The sequence below is a fragment of the Glycine soja genome, chromosome 20, assembly GCF_004193775.1.
Source record: "Glycine soja cultivar W05 chromosome 20, ASM419377v2, whole genome shotgun sequence".
In the NCBI taxonomy this organism is placed as follows: Eukaryota; Viridiplantae; Streptophyta; class Magnoliopsida; order Fabales; family Fabaceae; genus Glycine; species Glycine soja.
Window position 1 is genome coordinate 12,504,882 of NC_041021.1, and position 23,715 is coordinate 12,528,596.

The 23,715-nt window shown below is 30.5% G+C and overlaps 1 protein-coding gene across 1 annotated transcript; it reads left to right on the top strand.

The window, feature by feature from the left end:
- The first annotated feature begins 3,707 nt into the window (after positions 1-3,707).
- On the top strand, positions 3,708-4,094 carry LOC114401872 (uncharacterized mitochondrial protein AtMg00860-like). The gene has a single exon (XM_028364451.1). It carries the CDS (start codon positions 3,708-3,710, stop codon positions 4,092-4,094), a length of 387 nt encoding a protein of 128 aa, XP_028220252.1.
- The last annotated feature ends 19,621 nt before the right edge of the window (positions 4,095-23,715 follow it).

The following is a 23,715-nucleotide window of genomic DNA, read 5'->3' on the forward strand; positions in this document are numbered from 1 at the left end:
TTCACTTGAATTTGAAATTGAATTTGTGGAATCAAATTTTGAAGTCAAAATTTTACTAATTATGATTAGTGAATTTTAGCTATAGTTCAGCCAACTATTCCAAGATCAAGTCTAAGATTCTTCACTAAGTGTGCTTAGGTGTCATAAAGCATGTAAAGCATGAAGGACATGCACAAAATGTGACTATATGATGTGGCAACGAGATGTACCAAGCAAATGCTCACCTCCCCCTCTAAAATTTAATTAGATTGGGCTTCTCCCAAATCAATTAAATTTATTTTCCAACACACACATCAAATATTCACTTAATGCATGTGGAATTATAAAATTACCCCTAATACAAAAACTAGTCCAGGTGCCCTAAAATACAAGGGCTGAAAAATTCTACATTTTTAGGGTACCCTACCTACATTATGAAACCCTAAATACAAGACCCAAAAATAATGAAATCTTAATTTAATATGTACAAATATAAGTGGGTTTATACTTAGCCCATGGGGCCGAAATCTACCCTAAGGTTCATGAGAACCCTAGGGCCTTCTCCTGTATCTCTGGATCAATCTTCTTGGAATCTTCTATCCAATGCCCTTGGGGGGTAGGATTACATTAGAGAGGCAAGTGGAGAAATAGTTAGATTGGACAAGTACAACGACCATGATATCGGTGATGAACAAATAAGCATTATAGAACACCAAAACACATATACCTTGTTTAGTGGTGGTGAACGGAGACATGAGAGAGAAATGAAGGGAAAGAAGAGAGATTGTTTTTTTATAAAAAAAAATCAAATAATATGATATTACTATAATATCCCTATATTAAATTAGTAAAACAAGAAGGACTAAGTGGTTTTTTGTTCTAAAACTTTTTTTGTTGAATGGTAATGCACGTATCCTGAAAAAAGGATGTGTGTGTCACTTGCTTTAATTATTTTTTGGTATTCACTTTTTTAAGACTATTTTACCCTTGATAATATTAAATATTACATACATATTAATTAAATTGACCTAAACTACCCACACTTCCAAATCATGATTCAGTTTCTTTCGTCCCTTAAATTATTAGTGAACACAACTCTTCCATTCATTCAGCCTTTTGTCGTCACTCCTCTTATGATTGCACATGAAGAAGGGAATTCTTAATTTTAGCATTTTTATGGATTTACCATTTCTTTCTCTTCATTGATCCACCAAAATTGGAGATATTGTAATGTTGTGTTTCATACTACATTCAAAGTAATTTGCTTTGCTCTGCATATAAAATTCAAACTCTGAATCTTCATTCTTAATTTTCACTTCTACATTTGTTATTATTATTAGAAAATTTTAATTGCAGTTATTTTTTAAATACAATACGCTTGTTGATAGAGCACGAAAAACCCAACCTAAGAGAGCAACTCACAAACCTGCATACCTACAGGATTACATGCAAGGATAGGCCAAAAGTCGTTAGTAGTGCATGTGTAGTTAGAAAGTTAGTGTGTGTTGATAAGAAAGTTAACACTAGTGCGCAGTTGTTAGAAAAGTTAGTGATTTTGGATAAGCATGTGCTATAGTAGAATAGTTTAGAGCAGCCTTTGGTTGTTATAAATATCACGGAAGGCAATGAATAAAGCATAAAAGTTAACTTCAACCTTTCCTTTTCCTTCTTGTTGCTAGAGATTACCCTTAATCTTGAAACCAAGGGAGAAGCACTAAAACCACACCCGCTCTAAAACCACAGATCGATTAGAAGAAGCTATCCTCCTCCTCACACAGAATCAATCCACCCTCATTGACGCCCACCATGACCTCACATTCGTCTTGATTCCATTCAGGAACAACTACACCAGCTCCAACTCAGCCCACCCCTTCTCCTACACCATCACCATCTCATAACCATCCACGCCCACATATCAAGCTCAAGGTTCCCTTGTTTTAGCAGCCACGACACCATGGGATGGATCTTCAAGATCTCCCAATTTTTTTACTACCATAACACCCTCGACGAGGAGCGCATCACCATGGCCTCATTTTACATGGATGGACCTGCTCTTAGTTGGTTTCAATGGATGTTTCACAATGGCTTAATCACCTTGTGTTCCTCCCTGTTGCAAGCTTTGGAGTCACACTTTGCTCCTACCTTCTATGATGATCCAAAGGGAATGTTATTCAAACTCACTCAGAAGGGTAGAGTCAACGACTACCTTCATGAGTTTGAAAAGCTTGCCAATTGAATAATGGGTTTACCCCCATTCGTTCCTCCTCAGTTGCTTTGTTTTACGGTTGACGTTGGAATTGCGTCATGAGGTCCAGGCTTTTCAGCCCATCTCCTTACCCCAGGCTATTTCTCTAGCCAAAATTTAGGAGGATAAATTGGAGGATTGTCGTCGTAGTTATCGTGCTCGGCCAGGATCCATTTCCCTGTCCTCACCTCTGGTTATCGCTCCACTCTTACCTTCAACTACAATTCCTGCCACCACCAACAACCCACCCAAGACCTAGGTCAAGTGCTTAACTTCAGAGGAAATGGCTTACAAGCACGAAAGAGGCCTCTATTACAACTGTGATGAGAAATGAGGGGCCAATCTTCGATGTAAGGCTCGTTTCTTTTTGTTGATAGCTGACGACAACGAAGCCACACCAAAATCACCCCCTGTTCCACCTGATATATTGAGTCCTTCATCTTCTATTCCACCTCCACCTGACTTAGTTCACGCATAAATTAGTTATAACGCTCTTTCTGGCACCTCGACACCAAAGGCGCTTCGTCTTTATGATTATGTCCGTCAATAGCGAGTCACAATGCTTATTGATGAAGGCAACACCCATAATTTTATCCAGTCTAGGGTGGCCAAATACTTACAATTCCCACCTTGTCCACCACCCCATTGCAGGAAATAGCGGGCAATGGCACCATACTGCCATGCAACCAACTGCGTCCTCACACCCCGTTACTCTTACAGGCACATGCATTTCCTATTAATCTCCATATTTTACCCATTAGTGGTGCTGGCATCGTACTTGGCATCCAGTGGCTCAAGCAATTCGGGCCCATCATGACCAACTATGATACACTTGCAATTCTGGTACTATGATGAATCCGTCCCTCCAGTTGCAACGCCTGGTTCAAACCTATTCAGCTTCAGCTTTCTTCTACATTTCCATTTCCTCACATCCTTCATCCTTCTCAATACCTTCCCTCCATCATCCAATACATGCAATCACCTCCCTCCTACACAAACCCACCTTTTCCAAACACCTACTACCTACCCCTATCGAGAAACAACAACCACCAAATTCACCTCCTCCCAAACACTGAACCCGTCAATGTTAGACTGTATCGGTACCCTTACTTTCAGAAAGTTGAAATCAAGAAATAGTTCACTGAAGTGTCATCTGCCAAACTCATCCAACTTAGCCACAACCCGTTTTCTTCTCTGGTACTCTTGGTTAAGAAGAAGGATGGTAGCTAGCGATTCTGTGTGGACTACCGAGCTTCAAACGCACTAACAGTTAAGGACCATTTTTTGATGCCAAGGATTGACGAGTTATTGGATGAACTTAGTTCCGCTTCGTGATTCTTGAAGCTAGATTTACGGCAAGGATTTCATCAAATCCTCATGGAGAAACATGACACTGCGAAGACGGCCTTTCGCACCATCACATTCACTATGGGTATAGGTCATGCCCTTTGTCCTTTGTCATGCTCATACTTTCCAAGCCACCATGAATGAGTTATTGAAGTCATTCCTACGCAAATTTGTGACTGTCTTTTTCGACGACATTCTGGTCTTCAGTCCGACATTTGATGATCATCTCAAGCACCTCGCCTGTGTGTTTGACAGTCTTACTGAGGGACAATTTTTCCTTAAAGAATCTAAGTGCTCGTTTGCACAGCAACAACTTGAGTACTTGGGCCATATCATCTCAGCCAAAGGAGTAGCACCAAACCTTGCCAATATAAAGGAAATGGTGGAATGGCCAGTTCCCACCACCACCAATTCTTTAGGTGGGTTTCTCGGCCTAACTAGGTTCTATCAGAAGTTTATCAAGGGGTACGCCTCCATTGCCACACCATTGACAAACTTGCTTCAAAAGGATAATTTCCACTAGGGAGTGGATGCACAAACAACTTTCGACAGTCTCAAGCGAGCCATGACTCAAGCACCGGTATTGGCTTTACCGGATTTCTCTGCACCGTTTACACTAGAAACAGACGCTTCAGGGACTGCCATGGGTGCCATTCTCAAGCAACATGCTCACCCGCTGGCCTTTTTCAGCAAGCATGTTTGCCCTCGTCTCCAACGAGCTTCTACATACGTCCGAGAGCTCCATGCTATTTCTTTTTATCTCTTCAAAAATAATTCTTATTATGTTTCAACAATTTTCAATTGCTATTTCTTTTTAATTTTAGTTTGCTTTTTATTTAAACACTCACTGAAAATTTTCAGTTTTTAAAGAAATTTATTTAATTATTAGTGTCTCCCTTTACAAAAAATAAATAAATAATGGAGAGCAACAAAAATAACTAATTTAAATTATGAAAGCGTACTTCAGTGCAATTCTTCTTTTCACTTCTTTTATATTATTGGTTTCTATTTACTGATTTTTTTCTCGAGTTTTTTTAAAAAAAAACCTTTTATAATTCTATCTTAAATTTGAACGTGAATTAAGTGTTATGTAAAAATCTATTTTTTCAATTAAACTTTCTATTTAATTTGCATTCTAAGATATCAGACTCCTATATTAATTGTTCTAAGATATGAGACAAAAATCTCCTTTTATACCACATGCTTAATTTTCTTTTCTTTCTGCAGTTTCATGACTCAAAGGCGCAAAGATAAAAAAAAACAACGTCAAATGATATCTTTTAATTATAGGTGTCACGTAATTGAGTATAATTTGTCTTTAATGGTGAAGGTTTGGACATTATTATATACTAGTGAAAACACATGCGCTTTGGCGTCCATGTACCACATTTTTATTGTGTTAATTTTTTTTTATTTTGTGATATTTGATATATTATAATATTTATTTATTATGCATTGATGTTTTGGTTTAATGTATTTTTTTTCTAAATATATGTTTATACATATACATTTTTTTAACTTTGCATGCCTCTATAGCTTACGGTAACTGTTGATTGTAAAATTGTAAACATACATAAAAAGGATGAAAATAAATCCACCTAAAAAAGATTAAAATAAAATTAGATTGTCAATTCTAGGCAAGAAAGTAGCGTGTTTGCATAAAATATGCAATTGATTATGCAACAATTATACAATATATGTGCATATAACAATGTCCAAACTCCATTATTAAATAATTTCTTATAATAATATAGTTGTAAAGATGTAACATCCTCAAATTTTCTTATCCATTTATTTTTCTACACATGTAAAATTTCATTATTAAAGGTTAGATAGTGGAAATTTTGCATTGTATAATTTAATTATATGACTTTATGATTTAATTTATTCTTTGTATGATATTAATTGTATAAGTTCAGTGATAGTTATATTTTTTAGTGTAAATAATTTTATTTAGTTAGTTGGTAGAAATTTAGAAATTGTTTGAATAAAAATTCCATTTGAGCAAAATTGTACCACGCACTAAGTAATGGTGTAATTGAAATCTGTGTGAGAGTTTCTCTTTGTGATGATCACTCTGGGTACACATATTCTTAGGAAAATTAGCGCAACAATCTAAGCGATTAAGATAAGATTTATTAGTTTTGCTAAAAAGCAAATTTACCCATTTTTGAAAAATCCTATCCCTTCCATTTTTGGTAGTTTTGCAAAAAGCAAAACTACCCATTTGTGGTATAGCTTGGCACATTCAAATTGAGAGTCAAGGGGGTCATTCAAAGTGTCACAAAGCCTTGTCAATTAAAGCCTACAACATAGCTTATTGGTCTTTGTGACAAAAAATCTTTTGGAGCCTTTATCCCTTCATTTTGCACAAATTCAAACTTGAGGGAGTGGAGTTCAGTTGTGCTTCTTCTTCTTCTTCCAAGCTTGTTCCTAGTGCTCTTGAGCCTTTGATTCATCAAGCTTAGGTAAATGAGCTTCATTCTTCATCCTGGACTTGATTCCTCTTCATTCTCTTGTTCTAGCTTCTTTAATAACTGGAAATTGTCATTTTGTTTTACTGATAAGTGTCAAATTTCAGTTGTTTTGGGATTAAATTGTTAGCTCTAATCCTTTGATTGTAATAGTTTTTTTATAAACTACCCTTAAATCTAGTTGTATATATATATATATATATATATATATATATATATATATATATATATATATTGTACATTTACTAATATTTTTGTTTAAATATGAAAGATTCATCCATGATTTTGTAGGTTTTGATGGTTGTTTGTTAGATTCAGAAATAAAGCTAAAAGGAAGGGCAAAATGGTCTTTTCATGAAGGTTTCTAACCCTAAATTCACCCAGGCTAGCATCTAGTTCGCCTGGGCTAAGATAACTTCAGCCCTAAACAACCAACTCGCCTGGACAAATTGGTGCCTTTAGCACTAAGTCACAAACTTGTCTGGGCGAGCTACAACTTGCCTGGGCCAATTTCTTTGCACTACATGGCTTTCTCTATAAATAGTTATGCTTGATTCTATTTGATCACTAGTGTCATGAAATTGGGTTTTAAGTGAGACTTGAAAGTAATATTAGAATTTCAACCAAATGATCTTTACTTTCTACGTTACGTTGCTAGGCACAGAGCATAATGTTTTAATTGCAAAAAACACAAGAATATAATTGTAATGTTAAGATATTTACTGTATATGCGAGAGATCGGTATTTAGTAAATGTTCTTAGGTTTCAAGTGCGAGGAATCAACTTGGGATAATTATGTGTGCAGCAGTAATGTTAGAAAATGGTTTATACATGGTAATCTTATTAAGATACTAAGGGTATGAACGATGAAATCCAATCCTATGTTTTCTTAAGTTAATTCAAGTCATTATTATTATTTTCGTAATTTACGTATTTCCGACGCATTAAATTTCATATTTTCCGTATTTTCGTTATTTTCGTAAATCTGTTATTTTTACTCTTTTTTTTACTTTAAGTTGTCTTTAGTTAATCAAACCAAAACCAACAACATTCGATTAATTTTGTACATAACTATTAAATTGATAGCCTTTATCCTAATGAATTAAGTAAATTCAAGTCCTTGTGGAGACAAACTCTTTTTATAAATGTGAAGCCTACAATGAAAATTGGTATGCTTGCCAAAAGTCTTAACATTTACTCATGAAAGGAAACTTTGAAAAACTGAAAATTCTTCACTCTCAACAAATTGAAGAATTTTCACAAAAGTTGCAAGTAAAACAAGTTTTAGGACCTTTAGTAAAATGAATTTTTTTCACAAATTTGGACTGTTACAATAGTATTGACTTTTTTTTATTAAATTTTTGCCTCAAAATTGAGTTTGTTAGGTTTGAAAATGTAGGGTAGCATATAAGATTTGCGAAAATCCAACTCCTAGGGCACCGAGAGCGCTAAAAATAAGTTAGGAACAAAATTGTGAAAACCTAAGTGACAGAGTGATTTTAAATAGTACATAACTTAACTTTGGAATCCATGTCTCTGTATAATTATCTTAGAACTATTTATTTTTTGGAATCACTAAGTTATTTACTATTATATGTCTAAGATAAATGCAAGATATGAGGACTAATGTATATTCTGAAATTATGATGATTTTTTGTTGATAAAATTACTGAAATGTGTGTTTATATTTTATTATGATTATTGAATGATAAGACTGACAGAGTGTGAACTCTGACAATTATATCTAAGACATGCAGATTTATTTTCTAGAACATATGTATGTATGCATGTCATTTTATCTATATGCATTGTGGTTTGGGTTCGGGGGTGTTTAGCCCTCAACAAATTGTTTGTTATGTTTGGAAGATAGCTATAATTACAATCTTTATGTTGTTTGTTTGTTTATGTGGCAAGTGGTTTATACAACTTAAGGGATCACAATTGGTTCCCTGAGAGTAGTACGTAGAGCCTCGTCTGTCTTCCTTGTTTCTTGTTTGTACACGTTCAAGGATGTACATGGTAGGAGGACTGCACACACGATGTGGTGACATTATTCAAGATAGGGAGTAAAAAAACCATTGGTTTTATTTTCTTTTGAGAATGTGAGGTTGCGTTGAGTAAGTGGATGATGTACGTAGATACACTGGGTGTAGTCAGCGGAGAGGTTCAAAGAACCTATGGGAATTAACCAGTAGTGACTACCTGACTTGTGGTGCACTCATTTAGCGCGGGTAACTTACAGGTCTCACTTTGCTACTCCTGATGAGCTTCGAAAGATTAAAAATTTGAAAAACAAAACTACTTCTTTATATATTCCATCGAGCAATTAAAAAGTATCAAGTAATTTAACATAAAAGATATTAAAAAATATTGTTGTGAATAAACTTTCAAGAAAGAAATTAAGAAATCTATTTAATAGGTTCAACTTGGTTCCTTTATTTTTAAAAGTTTTAATGAGGTCCTTATTTTTTTTATAACATATTTAATTTGGTTCTCTTGTCTTCAAAAGTTTCAATTAATTTTTAAAAAATTAATTCAATTTATTCATATTTTAAACCAAATTTAACTATACTTTTTAAAAATGTTTAAAGATAAGAGAATGAAATAAGATCAAATTAAATTCATTTTACATGATAGAAGACCAAATTGAAACTTTTAAAAATAAAGAAACCAAATTTAATTTATCTTAAAAAATAAGAGACCTAATTAAACCTATTAAAAAAAAGGGACCAAATTAAATATAATAAATAAATTAAGGAATAAGAAGAGTAATTTATTTAATATTTATAACTTTTTTTATATCTATTATATAATAGTCACATTTTTTTATACTCTAACCCAATAGTAAGATAAAAATATTTTAATTTCAGTGAAAATGTGAAATAAAAATGTGTACATATAAAAGTGGCAACACATGTGTTTAAGCTATATTTATAACTTTTTTTATATATCTATGTATATAATAATCACATTTCTTTATACTATAGTCCAATAATAAGATAAATTGTATAAACTTTACCACAATAGAAATATGGACACGTAAGCGCGACAATACTTGTGTTTTCGCTAGTATATACATACATATATATAATATTATATGACATATTAAGTAATAAATTAATATAAAATTATGATAAAATTATTTGAGATTAGATTTTAAAATATTACCTCTGATCCTATATATAAAGAATAAAAGAATTTTTTGTCCTAATTATAAAAAATGTATGTCTACTTTATTGTTAAATTTTCTTTTTACCCCTAGTTAATTGTGTTCATTTTTTATGAAAATTAGTGCATTTTTTGAGCTATCAACAAAATAAGATATACACATTGGTTGAGTTTTAAAAGTAATTACCTTTTACACCATTTTATGTATGGGTAGTCTTGGAATAAATTAAAATTTATGATAAAATAATGAATCTAATCACTGGTATGATGAATTAGGTAATTCTTATATATAGGACCCGATGTGTCATAAGATTATGAGAATAATGCTCCTACACTAGCAGTGTACATAGACAATCAATCACATTCTTCTGTGTTGTTTACGCGAAGAGGCATCCTCGTATGGTAACCCCGTTGGCTAGAACTAATATAAAGTCTTGTTGGTATAGGGTGTGGGTACGTCTGATATGGCCAGAGGGGGCAACTGGTGCGGAGTCATTAGGAGCCAACGATGATTTCTGCTTTATAGTCATTATTAGTTCATGCATTTGTGCTTTTGCTGTGTTCACTACTCTGTTATAGGGCCCAAGGAGGATGAAACTACTTGTGTCATCCAAAGGGAGTGCCCTCCCTTAATATTAATAAAATTTGAGTTTCCTGTTCAAAAAAACAAAAGAAAAGAGGGGTGCCTCTTGAAGAATTTGAGCTCATGAATTCAGCCATATGACGGTACATTGATATCTGTATACTTGTCTTGAAGCAAGTTTTTCATCCAAGTACTAAGTTACGCCCCATAAGAAGGAGATTTTACTTTATTTATGCATTTATGGTGTATATATATTTATGTTGTTGAGTAGTAAGACACACACTCAGACTTTGTCTCATTAGTTTAAGTTTTATGTTTCAAATTGAAAAGGTTAAGGTGCCTCTTGGCTGCAACCATGAAAACTTTTTGCTATAATATTTACATTCTGCTCCATCTTTGAAGAAACATCAATTTGATGATTGTTTAGGATTTATATACAGGAACCTCTCATGTTTTTGGCTTGGTCCCATAGATGTAAACCCTGTTATTAGTTTGTTTGAAAAACTTGTATAGCCTCTCATATACTTCATATTAGGAGACATTAGAAAGTTTTGTATTGCTATCAAGCAACGGAAATATAATATTACATGTATACTCTGTCTCTGTCCAGAAGTGGTAATATAGTTATAGTCATATATATCTTTTAGGGAGTTATAATATATATTTTATATTTTTTATATAAGATTTAAAGTATTAATACAATAATAAATTTTATTTTTTAAATATGAATATACACTACTAGAAAGTAGAAATGCATTAATTATAGACCAATCTAGATCGAAAATATTCAATTACTATAAAGATTGATTTAGAGACTGAAAAAGTTAGCCTAGATATCTAATGGTCATTGAAAAATTATTTATTAAAGACTAATTTTTTGGTTTCTAATCGAAATGTAACTAGAGACTATTTTTTTACTAATAATCATAAAATCTTATTATTTTTTTAATAAGAGAGTCTATTTTTACCTTTTATTGATATATAAATATTAACAACATGTTGGGATATGGATAATAAATAATATTATTCTTTAAGTATATGATTAATGATTCAATTTTAGTCCGTAGTATAGAAAAATATATCTAGAAAAAAATTATCCTCTTAAATAGATTTCAATAATATCATGAGTTCACCAAAAATAGATTCATTAGGTACATCACATAAATAGTATTTTAATTAAATGAAAAATAAAGACGTAAACAACATTATGTCTCTTGCACATTTTATGCTATCCTTTTCCTGTTTCATCTTTCTTATTCTTCTTATCTTCCTCACTCTTTAATCCCCAATCCCCATAATAACACTCTCTTACACTTAAAGACATAACTCAACCATACTCTTTGTTAACATTGACATTTTTCGATTATTGAAAAATGATATTTGACGAAGTATTAAAAAAGTCTTTTAATAGACTATTTTGACTAAGTGTTAAAATATAGTCTTTTGACATGATGTACGGTGACAGAAGAAATGAAGATTTAGAAAGCAACAAGACGTGAAAAACATCAAGATACTAGAAGATGTCAACGGAAGAGATTGAAAATACAAGTCATCAAGGATGAAGATCAAAGACAGTCATCGCCGGTGAAGATGACGACATGAAGTTATTTGAGAAGTTACAAGTAATTAGAAATTATTGTCTATAAATACTAGTTTGTACCATTGTAATGGAGGTTGAAACATGTATATCCTCATATCATCTTAAGTCCACACGACGTTTACTGATTGACAAATTAGGACAATATTTTCAACCAACATTTCAATTCCAAACTTTATTTTCCTCTAAATCTTTTTACTTTTTTCAATCTCCATTTTTTCTCCAAACTTTTACTATTTCAATCCTTAATTATTATTATCGAAATTGCTATCAAAATTTCTATTAGAACAATTATTAAAAATATTATTAGAATTATCATTGGAGTCAATATTGTCGAAATTCATCACTCTTTTGTTTATAATTTGTTTCAATAATTGATCTTTGAAATTGATAGTTAAATACACATACCCATGACGAAGGGCCTATCAAGAGGATAAGAGACCTCTAAAGAAAGAATTGTCTGTTTTCTCGAATATATCTTTCAGATTATGTTTGTTAATGAAAATAAAAGCAAACTTCACTGTTAACAAAATGACGCACTAGGTAAGGGCCCCAAAAAATAGGTAACATGTGTTAAATTTTTAGTTATGACCATTAGTTATTGCCCAACATTGTTACATTCCAAATTTCTTTTATCTATATTCTTAGTTGTCAATATGATTAAATAGAAGGCATTGGAAGGATATATTTTTTCATGCTTTTGATATTACCAAAGACCATATTTTCTTTTCTTTTAATGGCCAATGATTTTTTTTTATTAATAACCATTCATGATAAAAAAAAAATTGAAAACGCCAATGATCGGCGGATTGCATGTCATTGAAATATAATTAGACATGACTTGAGTTTGAATGGTTTAATAAAAATAGTTATTTTAAAATTAAGACTTACAAAGAAGTATGGAAAAGTATGTTTCAAAATAAAAATAAAAAATGAAAGTGTACCGGTTAATTGGTTATGAGTAATTATTCTTGTTATACTTTAAAATTAGTTATCCTTTTCTTGCTCTTTTCAATAAGGGACAGTTAAAAAAATGTCAGTTTTCAAATGTGGAAATTTCAATTGTCGTTTAAAATTAAAGCGACATTAAAAGAAAAAGAAAAAAATGAAATATCATTTTTGAATCCGCGGGAAATCACAATTGACGTTGAATGATTTTGAAATTCATTTCTCAATATGTTGATCATTATGGTTGATTGAAGATCAAAATCCGATGCCCATGCAACATGATGCCCATGCAACATGTTATTTTGCACTTGTTAGTGATTATGGCAAAAGGGTATATATATAACCGTTTGATCTTGAAACCGTTAAAAATGATTGCCAAAATTGATAATGTGACATGAATAAGATAGAAAGTAAAACATTTTATTGATATTCAAACTAAACAAATAAGAAGCCTTCAATTCGAATGTTATCGAATTTACCACAAGATTACTAGAGGATGATAAAGCATGGCTATTTCCTTAAAAAAATGGAATTACATATGTAGTCGATGTCAAAGCCTTGTAAAAAATACCAAGCATGCAGATTCAATGTGTTATTTTGGTTGAAGCTTGAAAAAATTAAAATGAACCTCAAAGCTTGGTTTAAATCCAAAATTCATTAAATTTTGAATTAATTCTACTCAAAAGAGATTTTAGTATTTATATTTTTCATTTCAATCAAAAGATAAATACCGGGGTTTAGGTAAACATTGACATTTTTTCAATTATCTAAAAATAATCTTAGACGAAATATTGAGAAATAGTTTTTTAATAAATTAATTTGACTAAGTCTCAAAATATAATCATCTAACTAATTCTACAGCCAAAGAATAAATGAGAAAATTTATAAAACATCAAGTCAAGACAATAAAAGATATCAATGGAAGAGATTGAAGATATAATTCAACAAGGGTGATGACCACCCCGACCACCTTTACGGTGAGGGGCCCTACGGAATGGCACTTCAAATCAGGATAAAGAAAGCATGGAGGTTACGAAACCTTCCACTTCTGATCCAAATAAGAAGGCCAAAATGTCTCCTTGTAGATTAATCGGCCACCCATCTATGGCAGATTTTAAATCATAAGATGAGACATGTTCCGCTCCAACCAAAAGGTCTAAGGGTGAGACTTGATTATCAGTCCCATCCATGGCTAGTTAGAAATTATTATTTATAATTACTAATTTGTACCATTGTAATGAAGGTTGAAATATATAACACATTCATATCTTCTTAAGTTCACACCATGTTTACGGGTTAACTGGTTAGAATAATATTTTCAACCAACTTATTATTTCTAGTTTTCATTTTTCTCTAAATCATTTTACTTTTTTTAATTTTTATTTCTTCAAACTTTTACTATTCAAATTCCTACTTATTATTATCAAAATAACTATCAAAATTTCTATTAGAATTATTATCAAAATTATATTGGAATTATCATTAGAATCAATATTATCAAAATTGATCACTCTTTTACTTATAATTTATTTCCATGATTGATCTTTGATATTAAAAGAAGTTTAACATATAAACTCATCATAAATGGAAAATAAAACGCATTTAAAGGAAGAATTGTCCCCTTCCTTATAGATTATGCTTGTTATAAAAAACAAGGGTAAATTTTACCATTAATACTCACCAAATAAGAAATAAGAAAGCAGGAAATTAACAAACACCTAAAAAGTTGCTATTTCAAAATATAAGAAAGCAGGGGAATTAGATCGTGATTGAAGTAGAGAGAACAAAACAGAAATTTGAATATCTATATAGATAATTCCAACAAAAATTTGAATAAAGAATAAGGGCTAATCCTCGATGAATCCAATCATAAGGAACAAAACATACTTCATGCGATTATTCTGGTTGTTCATGAAAACCGTTATCCATGATAGAATATCGAATCAATAATTACCTTTATGGAACCAGCAACCATGGCTATAAAAAACTCCCTTTGGCATCGTAGTTTCAATTTTTGCTTTCGCTGTGCTGGAGGCGGCGTTAACCGGAATGACGGAGGTAGCGGCGTTACGCGTTAGTCAAAAGGTGCAAAACTCGGAACGTGCAACTGCAATGGTCGTGATGTTGTTTCCGTTTTTCTTTTTCTTTTTCTTTTTTATTTAATTAAAACATTATTATGTGAGAAGGCAAAATAGAATTATGTGAAACATGTTTCAATTTTTTTTTTTTAACATTTTTAACATACATTTATAAATATACTTATAAACATACGGATGAATAATATAGACACATATCTATAAATATATATTTAAAATAAAAAGAGAGTATAAATATATTAAAACTTGTAAATTGTAATCTTAAGATGGGTGCAAGACACAAATTATTACACTAATAAGAGTAAAAATGTGAAAAACAAAAATGATCTTCAAAGTTATAAAAAAAACATGAACTAAAATCACTATATTATGACAAAAAACATTTCACTAATATTTGGGACTAAAAAATATAATTTTTATTTGTCTTAACACAAATTTTAATTTAAAAATTAGAGAAAGGCTTTATCTTAATAGGTTTGGATGACACGTGTTGAAACAAAATCAATTTTAATTTGATTCAGTTACAAATTAAATTTAAATATTAACATATTTATTGTTCATTAAAAAATATAATTCAATTAAAAATTGTGAATATTTAAATCAGACCTTTAGGATCTTTTATAACCCAAGCTTTTATAATTGGATTTTCTTATATTTTAAACATTTTTAATGATTTAGAATGTATTTAAAAATATATTTGTAAATTTAATTTATTCTAAAGTATTTAAAATAAAATGTTTTTAGTATATTTTTTAGATATTAATTTTGTTATAATTAAATTTGCAATAAGAAAAACTTAAATATATTTTCATATATAATTTTTTAATAATTACTGAATTTGTCTGTTATTAGTTAATTATAAATAATCCAACAATTAAATATTCAATTCTAATTATTATAAATCAATTATATGTAACTAAGATTGTGATCTTCTCGATTTGATTATTTCTTAATTATTTGAATCGAATTTAGTTTTCATTTCAAATTCCAAATGTATTTTTTATCCATCCTTTATATGTTTTGTTTCTTTTCTTCTTTCTTTGTCTAACTTTTATTGGCATTCCTTTTGTTGAGTCTCTTTCATTTTGCACTTTTTTTTTCTGCATTATTTTCTTCTTTTTTTTCCAATTTCACGTGTTTGACAAATGATCTCTTCCTCAGTTAATGATTTCTCTCTATTTCCATTTGTCACATGGTACTTCAAAATGTTTTATGGAATTATGGGTCATCCTTTACCATAATGTTAAAATTGATTTTGAACCAAATCTAGTGATTAGGGTTATAAATGACATTGATTTTGTACTAAAGTTTATTATGGATAAAAATATATAATTTAATGGGTATTTTCATCTAAGAGTAAAATAAATCAACTTTTATTCTATTTGCTTATTAACAAGACATGAGTAGGTAATAATCAAACTTACTAATACTTGTAATTATTTAAATAACTTTAGTTATATATAAGTTAAGTTGTTCTGATATAATTTTAGTATAAATATAAAGAATTAAAATTATTTATTTTTATTTTAAATATATGTTTTAAAAGTATTTGTTCTAGTATATTAATATGCTTTAAATTTGTTTTTGTTTTTAATTTAATTTATTTTTTGTTTTAATTTTTAACTTCACCTATGAATATACTTGCATAAATACTCACACTCATGCATATGCACACATACACGCACATGCACGGACATAGAGACATATATAATTATATATTTAAAATAAAAAATACATTACAAATATATTAAAAATTATAATAATATAAGAATTTGTAAATTGTAAATGTAAGACCCATCTAAAGCACAACTTATTACATGAGTAAGTGTAAAAATGTGAAAAAAATGAAACTCAAAGTTATCACAACATGAACCAACATCACTATACTAAGACAAAAAAACATTTTATGAATTTTAGGAACTAAAAAATATATTTTTTGTTTGTTGAATACAAATTTTTATTTAACACACTAGAAAAAGGTTTATCCTAGTTTTGAATCTATAATATTAAATTTGAGAATTCAAAAATAGATTTAGATGACACGTGTCGAAACCGGGTAGCTTCTCAAGGTTTGAAAGACATGTGTTATCATCATTTAGTGGTTTGTAGTAAGTTAGTTCGGTTGCAAACTAAATTTAACTATTAATAACTTTATTGATCATTAAAAAAATATAATTCTGTGAATATTCAAATCAAATCGTTAAGATGTTTAGTATCTTAAGCTTTTATAACAACATTTTCTTATATTTTAAACTTTTTATGATTTAGAATGTATTTGAAAATATGCTTGTAAATTTAATTTATTCTTAAATATTCAAAATAAATCAAACAGTTAAGATCTTTTGTAACTTAAGCTTTCATAAAAGTATTTTCTTATATTTTAAAATATTTTATGATTTAGATATTAATTTTGTTAAGATTAAATTTACAATAAGAAAAATTTAAATATATTTTCATATATAAATATTTAATAATTAATTAATAAAATTGATTAGTATTTCAAATTTACATGTTATGAGTCAATTATAGGTAATCCAAGAATTAAATATTCAATTCTAATTATTCTAAATCAATTATATGTAATTAAGATTGTCCATTTTTTTGGTTTAATTATTTATGAAGTATTTGAATTGAATTTAGTTTTCATTTTAAATTTCAAATGTATTCTTTATTCTTCCTTTTATATGCTTTGCTTCCTTTCCCCTTTCAACTGTTTAACTTTTCTTGTCCTTCCTTTCCCCTTTCAACTGTTTTTTTTTTCAATTTCACCGGTGTAGCGAAAGGTGTTCTCCTTTGGTAGCAATTTCTTTCTCTTTTCATTTGTCGCATGCTACTTCAAAGAAAAATGTTTTATGCATCCTCCTCTTTAAAATTGATCTCTTATGTTGTTATGTTGAAGACAATGGATATTATGCGATAGTGAGAATGCATGGAACAAAACAAATGATTATGATTATGAATGATGTTGATTATGGTTTTTAATTAAAAATATTATTTTGTTTGTGAATCCTCAACTTTTGTTTGATGCATCTTTTAATTTGGATCATAAGTATGATGATTCGACCAAGATGACAGAAAAATATGTACTAAAATTTATTATGAGTTATAAACATATAGTTTAATGGGTATTGAAATGACTTAACTTGTCAGGATTGGAACTTAGCTAGTTTAAATTTGAAATTTAGAAAATAAAAATTTGTTTACTCAAAGTTAGATAAAATTACAAATATATATTTTTTTCTGACAATCGCAAACTTATATTTCAATTCATAAAGTATGAAACTTGTAAAACAAAAATGATTGGCAAACATGTGTTCAAGTAGTGAAGAAACATATAGGTTGGCCACATGAAATGACCTCGTAAGCAAGTAATTAATCGAAAATTTATATAATAACCTTTAAACTCTCAAAACAAATATTAAAGTCATAAATCAACATGGACATGCAGACGAGTACGAATTTCATAAAGAATCAATTTAATTTTGAGATAAAACTTGAAATGTCATTGTCTATCAATACTTGCTACACATTTTCTAAGGGCATTAGGATAGGGAATAAATAAGAGTCACATGTATTGAAGGAAAAGTTCCATGCATGTTAAAACTCTAGGGAGTATAAATATGACATGTTTAATTACGTGACCAAATTCTTTGATAATCATTAGATATAATACATTCCTCCAATTAACTAACTAGTTCCAACCCAACAAACCATTACTGATAATAAACTTCACCCATCCCAGTCACCTATCAAAAGTAGCACAAATATAATAACTGAGGTGTCTATCCTAGGATTCTTCTTCTTCTTCTTCTTCTTCTTCTTCTTCTTCTTCTTCTTCTATCCAGGTACTCGTAACCAAGGGTATCTTGACACGAAATGTCTTCACATGTGATATCTCATCTTCCTAGTCACCTCGAGCCTTTTGTCTTCTACATCTAGGAGTGGTCTTCTTGGCACGCTACTTATCTATCCATTGCTTGCAATCAAACAAGGCCACAATCAAGAAACAAAAAGTAGGGGGGGTGACAATATGTTATTCGCCTCAAATAGCAATTCCCTCACATACCACATGATTCAAAATGCAAGTATTATACTACTAACTATGACAATATGCTTATCACACTTCTTCATCAATCATATAGATAACTCAAATCCCTTCTTGAATTGAACTTGTACCAAGCAATAAACATTAATTACTCATAGGAAATAGGCAGGTAGTACCATCACCTCAAGTAATTATACCACTAGAGTGAGATCCAAATACAGAATACCATTATCTATTAAAATCATAATTATTCGAGCACCATTAATTCCTTACCAACCATAACATGGAATCTTCTACAAATCCAAATATAGATTGCCAAGCTCTCCATATCGGGCGAACAATTCATTCTATAACCAATGGGGCTCCGTGGAATCTTCTACGGAAGGACCTCACCACATTGGCCCATACATGGAGCATCCTAAGTGTAGAAGCATATATGCTATGAAGTTTTGATGATGCCAAAGATAAGCGCTTCTCAAGTTTAATCCAAGTCAAGAACTCAGAAATTCAAGAAAAATGATGAACTTAGTCCCTAGAACTTAGAATGCATTCCTCAATTGATGATGCACAAGTTTGGCCAAAGGATATCTTACAAAAGCATTTTGTGATTTCAAATATATGGTATTTTCTCTCTGGTAATCGATTACCAGAGGACGTAATCGATTACTAGTGGTCAAATTCATTTCTGAAACAAATTTGCAAATTTTGAATTTAAAATTTAAAGTTTGTAATTGATTACACAAAGCTTGTAATCGATTACTATAAGTTTTAAACGTTTTATAACAACCTTTAGAAATTTGAATTTAAATTTTAAAGCCTGTAATTGATTACAACTTGTGTGTAATTGATTACCAACATGAGAATTCAAATTTCAAGTCTGAAGAGTCACAACTCTTCAGAAATTAACTGTGTAATCGATTACAACAGTTATGTAATCGATTACCAATAAGGAATTTTCGAAAATAACTCCCAAGAGTCACAACTGTTCAAATTTTTTTTGAATGGTCATCAATGGCCTATAAATCAATTACCAGACATGAAAATTCAAATTTCAAGTCTGAAGAGTCACAACTCTTCAGAAACTAATTGTGTAATCGATTACAACAATTATGTAATCGATTACCAGTAAGGAATTTTCGAAAATAACTCCCAAGAGTCACAACTATTCAAGAAGTTTTTGAATGGTCATCAATGGCCTATAAATAGGTGACTTGGGACATGAAATTCCTTAGAGTTTTTCTGAACAACATTGTTTTATCCTCTCAAAACAAAATTGTCTTATAACTCTCAAAATATTCCTTGGCCAAAACACTTGCACATTCAATAAGGAATCTTGAGTGATCTTTCACTGTAACATCCTTATCTTAAAGAGAGAAAATTCTTCTTATTATTATTCGAAGAAATCTAATTAAGAGACTCTTAAGTTGTAAGGTTATCTGAACACAAGGAAAGGGTTGTCCATGTGTGGTTCAAACTTTGTAAAAGGCTTTTTACAAGATAGTGGAAATCTCAAACGGATTGCTTGGGGACTGGACATAGGCACAGAGCGTGATCAAACCAGTATAAAAACTGAGTTTGCATTCTCTCTTTCCTTAAACTTCTTTTATTTATTGCAGTTTATATTTTACTTTAAAGAAATTTATTTTGAATTGTTCTTGAAATAATTCATAATTAGGGTTTCATTATTAATTAAAAAGAGAGTTAAATTTTAATTGGGGATAGTTTGGTATCTTAATTCAACCCTCCTTTCTTAAGATACTGAGGCCACTTGTCTAACAAGTGGTATCAGAGCTTTATTCTTGTATAAAGTTTAGAAGCTTCAAGAATAATGGCCTCATCAAACTATTTATTTCCCGAAGGGAATTCTATAAATAGGCCTCCCATTTTTAATGGCGTGGGTTACCATTATTGGAAAACCTACATGCAAATATTTATAGAGGTTATAGATCTGAATATCTGGGAAGCCATAGAGATCGAGCCTTACATTCCCACTATGGTGGCAGGAAATACAACCATAGAGAAACCTAGGGAAGAATGGAGTGAGGAGGAAAAGAGATTAGTTCAATACAATTTAAAAGCCAAACATATAATTACATCTGCGTTAGGAATGGATGAGTACTTTAGGGTATCAAATTGTAAAAGTGCAAAAGATATGTAGGATACCCTACAGGTAACACATGAAGGTACAATAGATGTAAAAAGATCTAGGATAAATACATTGACTCATGAATATGAATTATTTAGAATGAATCCAAATGAAAGCATACAGGATATGCAAAAGAGGTTCACACACATAATTAATCATCTTGCATCTTTAGGAAAAATATTTCCAAATGAAGATCTTATCAATAAAGTTTTGAGATGCTTAAGCAGGGAATGATAACCCAAGGTAATAGCCATTACTGAATCACGAGATCTATCTAACATGTCTTTTGCTACTTTGTTTGGAAAGTTACAGGAACATGAAATGGAATTGATAAGATTAAATCAACATGAGGAGAATGATAAGAAAAAGAAAGGAAATGCTCTTAAAGCTTTATCATAAACACAAGAAGGAAGTGATAAGGAGGATTCAATTGAACTAGACGAAGATTATGATCTTAGTCTATTTGTAAAAAGATTCAACAAATTTTTGAGAGTAAGAGGAAATCAAAGAATATCAAATTTTAGATCAAAGAAAAGGGAAAAAGATTCATCCTCTACTCCAAGATGTTATGAATGCAATCAACCTGGACATCTGAGGGTTGATTGTCCAATGTTCAAGAAAAGAATAGAGAAAGGACATGGCACTTCTACATGTTATTTTAAGAAAAATAGCAATAATATTAAAATGATATGGGTCCCAAAAGGATCTTATATTGAAACTAACACACAAGGACCCAAGGAAATTTGGGTACCTAAGTCATAAACTTGCTCATATAGGTTTTCTTGAAGAAGAGTTGGTACATAGATAACGGATGCTATAAACACATGACGAGAGATACATCAAAATTCACTCATATTTTCCCAAGAAAAGCGGACATGTGACTTATGGCGACAACAATAAAGGTAGAATTCTTGGAGTTGGAAAAATAGGTACGAATTCATCTACCTCCATTGAAAATGTTCTAGTTGTTGAAGGTCTTAAGCACAGTTTGCTAAGTGTCAGTCAATTATGTGATAAAGGCTATCTAGTATAATTTGATTCTCATAAATGTGTTATTGAAAATGAGCATGATAGGAATATAAAGCATATAGGTTATAGAACAAATAATGTTTACATGATAGATTTAAATCAAAGACAAAACCAAGATCAATGTTTTCTTAGTAAAGATGATGATCCATGGTTATGGCATAGAAGGATTGCCCATATAAATATGGAACATCTAAATAAACTAATTTCAAAAGATTTAGTTATAGGTTTACCAAAACTCAAATTTGAAAAAGATAGATTATGTGATGCATGTCAGAAAGGAAAACAAGTAAGAGTTTCTTTTAAATCTAAGAATATTGTGTCAACAACTCAACCCTTACAACTATTACATATGAATCTTTTTGGTCCTTCTAGAACTATGAGTTTTGGAGGAAACTATTATGCTCTTGTTATTGTTGATGATTACTCTAGATATACATGGACATTATTTCTTACTCATAAAAGTGATGCATTTCATGCATTCAAGAAACTTGCTAAAGTTATTCAAAATAAGAAAAATCTTAAAATTGCATCTATCAAGAGTGATCATGGAGGAGAATTTGAAAACAAAGATTTTGAATAATTTTGTGATGAACATGGCATTGAGCATAATTTTTCAGCACCCAGAACTCCTCAACAAAATGGAGTTGTTGAGAGGAAAAATAGATCCTTAGAAGAAATTGCTAGAACATTATTAAATGATACTTTTCTTCCAAAATATTTATGGGCTGAAGCCGTAAATATTGCATGTTATATCATGAATAGAGCTTTAATAAGACCAATCTTGAAGAAAACTCCATGAGTTATTTAATGGAAGAAAACCTAACATTTCACATCTTCATGTATTTGGATGTAAATGTTTTGTGCTAAACAATGGTAAAGACAATTTAGGAAAATTTGATGTTAAATCTGATGAGGGAATTTTTCTTGGCTATTCATTACAAAGTAAAGAATTTAGAATATATAACAAAAGAACTATGATTATTGAAGAATCCATTCATGTTTCTTTTGATGAATCTAATGCTATTTTTCCAAGAAAAGATGTATTAGATGATATTTCAGAATCATTAGAAGAAATGCATATTCATGGAGAAGATCACAAAGGTAAAGAAGATGAAAATAATGAATATTTTCACATTGGTGAAATTAAAGCAAATGCTGATCTTCCAAGTGAATGGAGAGCTTCTAGATATCATCCTCTTAATAACATCATTAGTGATATATCAAAAGAGGTAACCACTAGACATTCTCTCAAAGATATATGCAATAATATGGCTTTTGTTTCTATGATTGAACCTAAAAATTTGAAAGAATCCATAATTGATGAACATTGGATAATAGCTATGCAGGAAGAACTAAACCAATTTAAAAGAAATAATGTTTGGGAACTAGTTGAGAAACCAAAAAATTACCTTGTTATATGAATAAAATGGGTATTCAGAAACAAGTTAGATGAAAATGGCATAGTTATTAGAAACAAGGCTAGGTTAGTAGCCAAAGGATACAATTAGGAAGATGGGATAGACTATGAGGAAACATATGCTCCAGTTGCTAGATTAGAAGTCATAAGAATGTTATTAGCCTATGCATCCATAATGGATTTTAAACTTTATCAGATGGATGTGAAGAGTGCTTTTTTAAATGGCTTTATCCAAGAGGAAGTATATGTAGATCAACCCCCTGGTTTTGAAAATTCAGATAAGCCTAATCACGTTTTTAAATTAAAAAAAGCTTTATATGGCTTAAAGCAAGCTCCTAGGGCTTGGTATGGGCATCTAAGTAAGTTCTTTTTAGAAAAGGATTTCTCTAGAGGTAAAGTGAATACTACTCTTTTCATTAAGAAGAAATTAAATGATATTTTATTAGTTCAAATCTACATTGATGATATTATCTTTGGATCTACTAATGATTCTTTATGCAAAGAATTTTCTCAAGACATGCAAAGTGAGTTTGAAATGTCAATGATGAGAGAACTAAATTTCTTTCTTGGGTTGCAAATCAAGCAAACCAAGAATGGACTTTTTGTCAATCAATTAAAGTATTGCAAGGAATTGATTCACA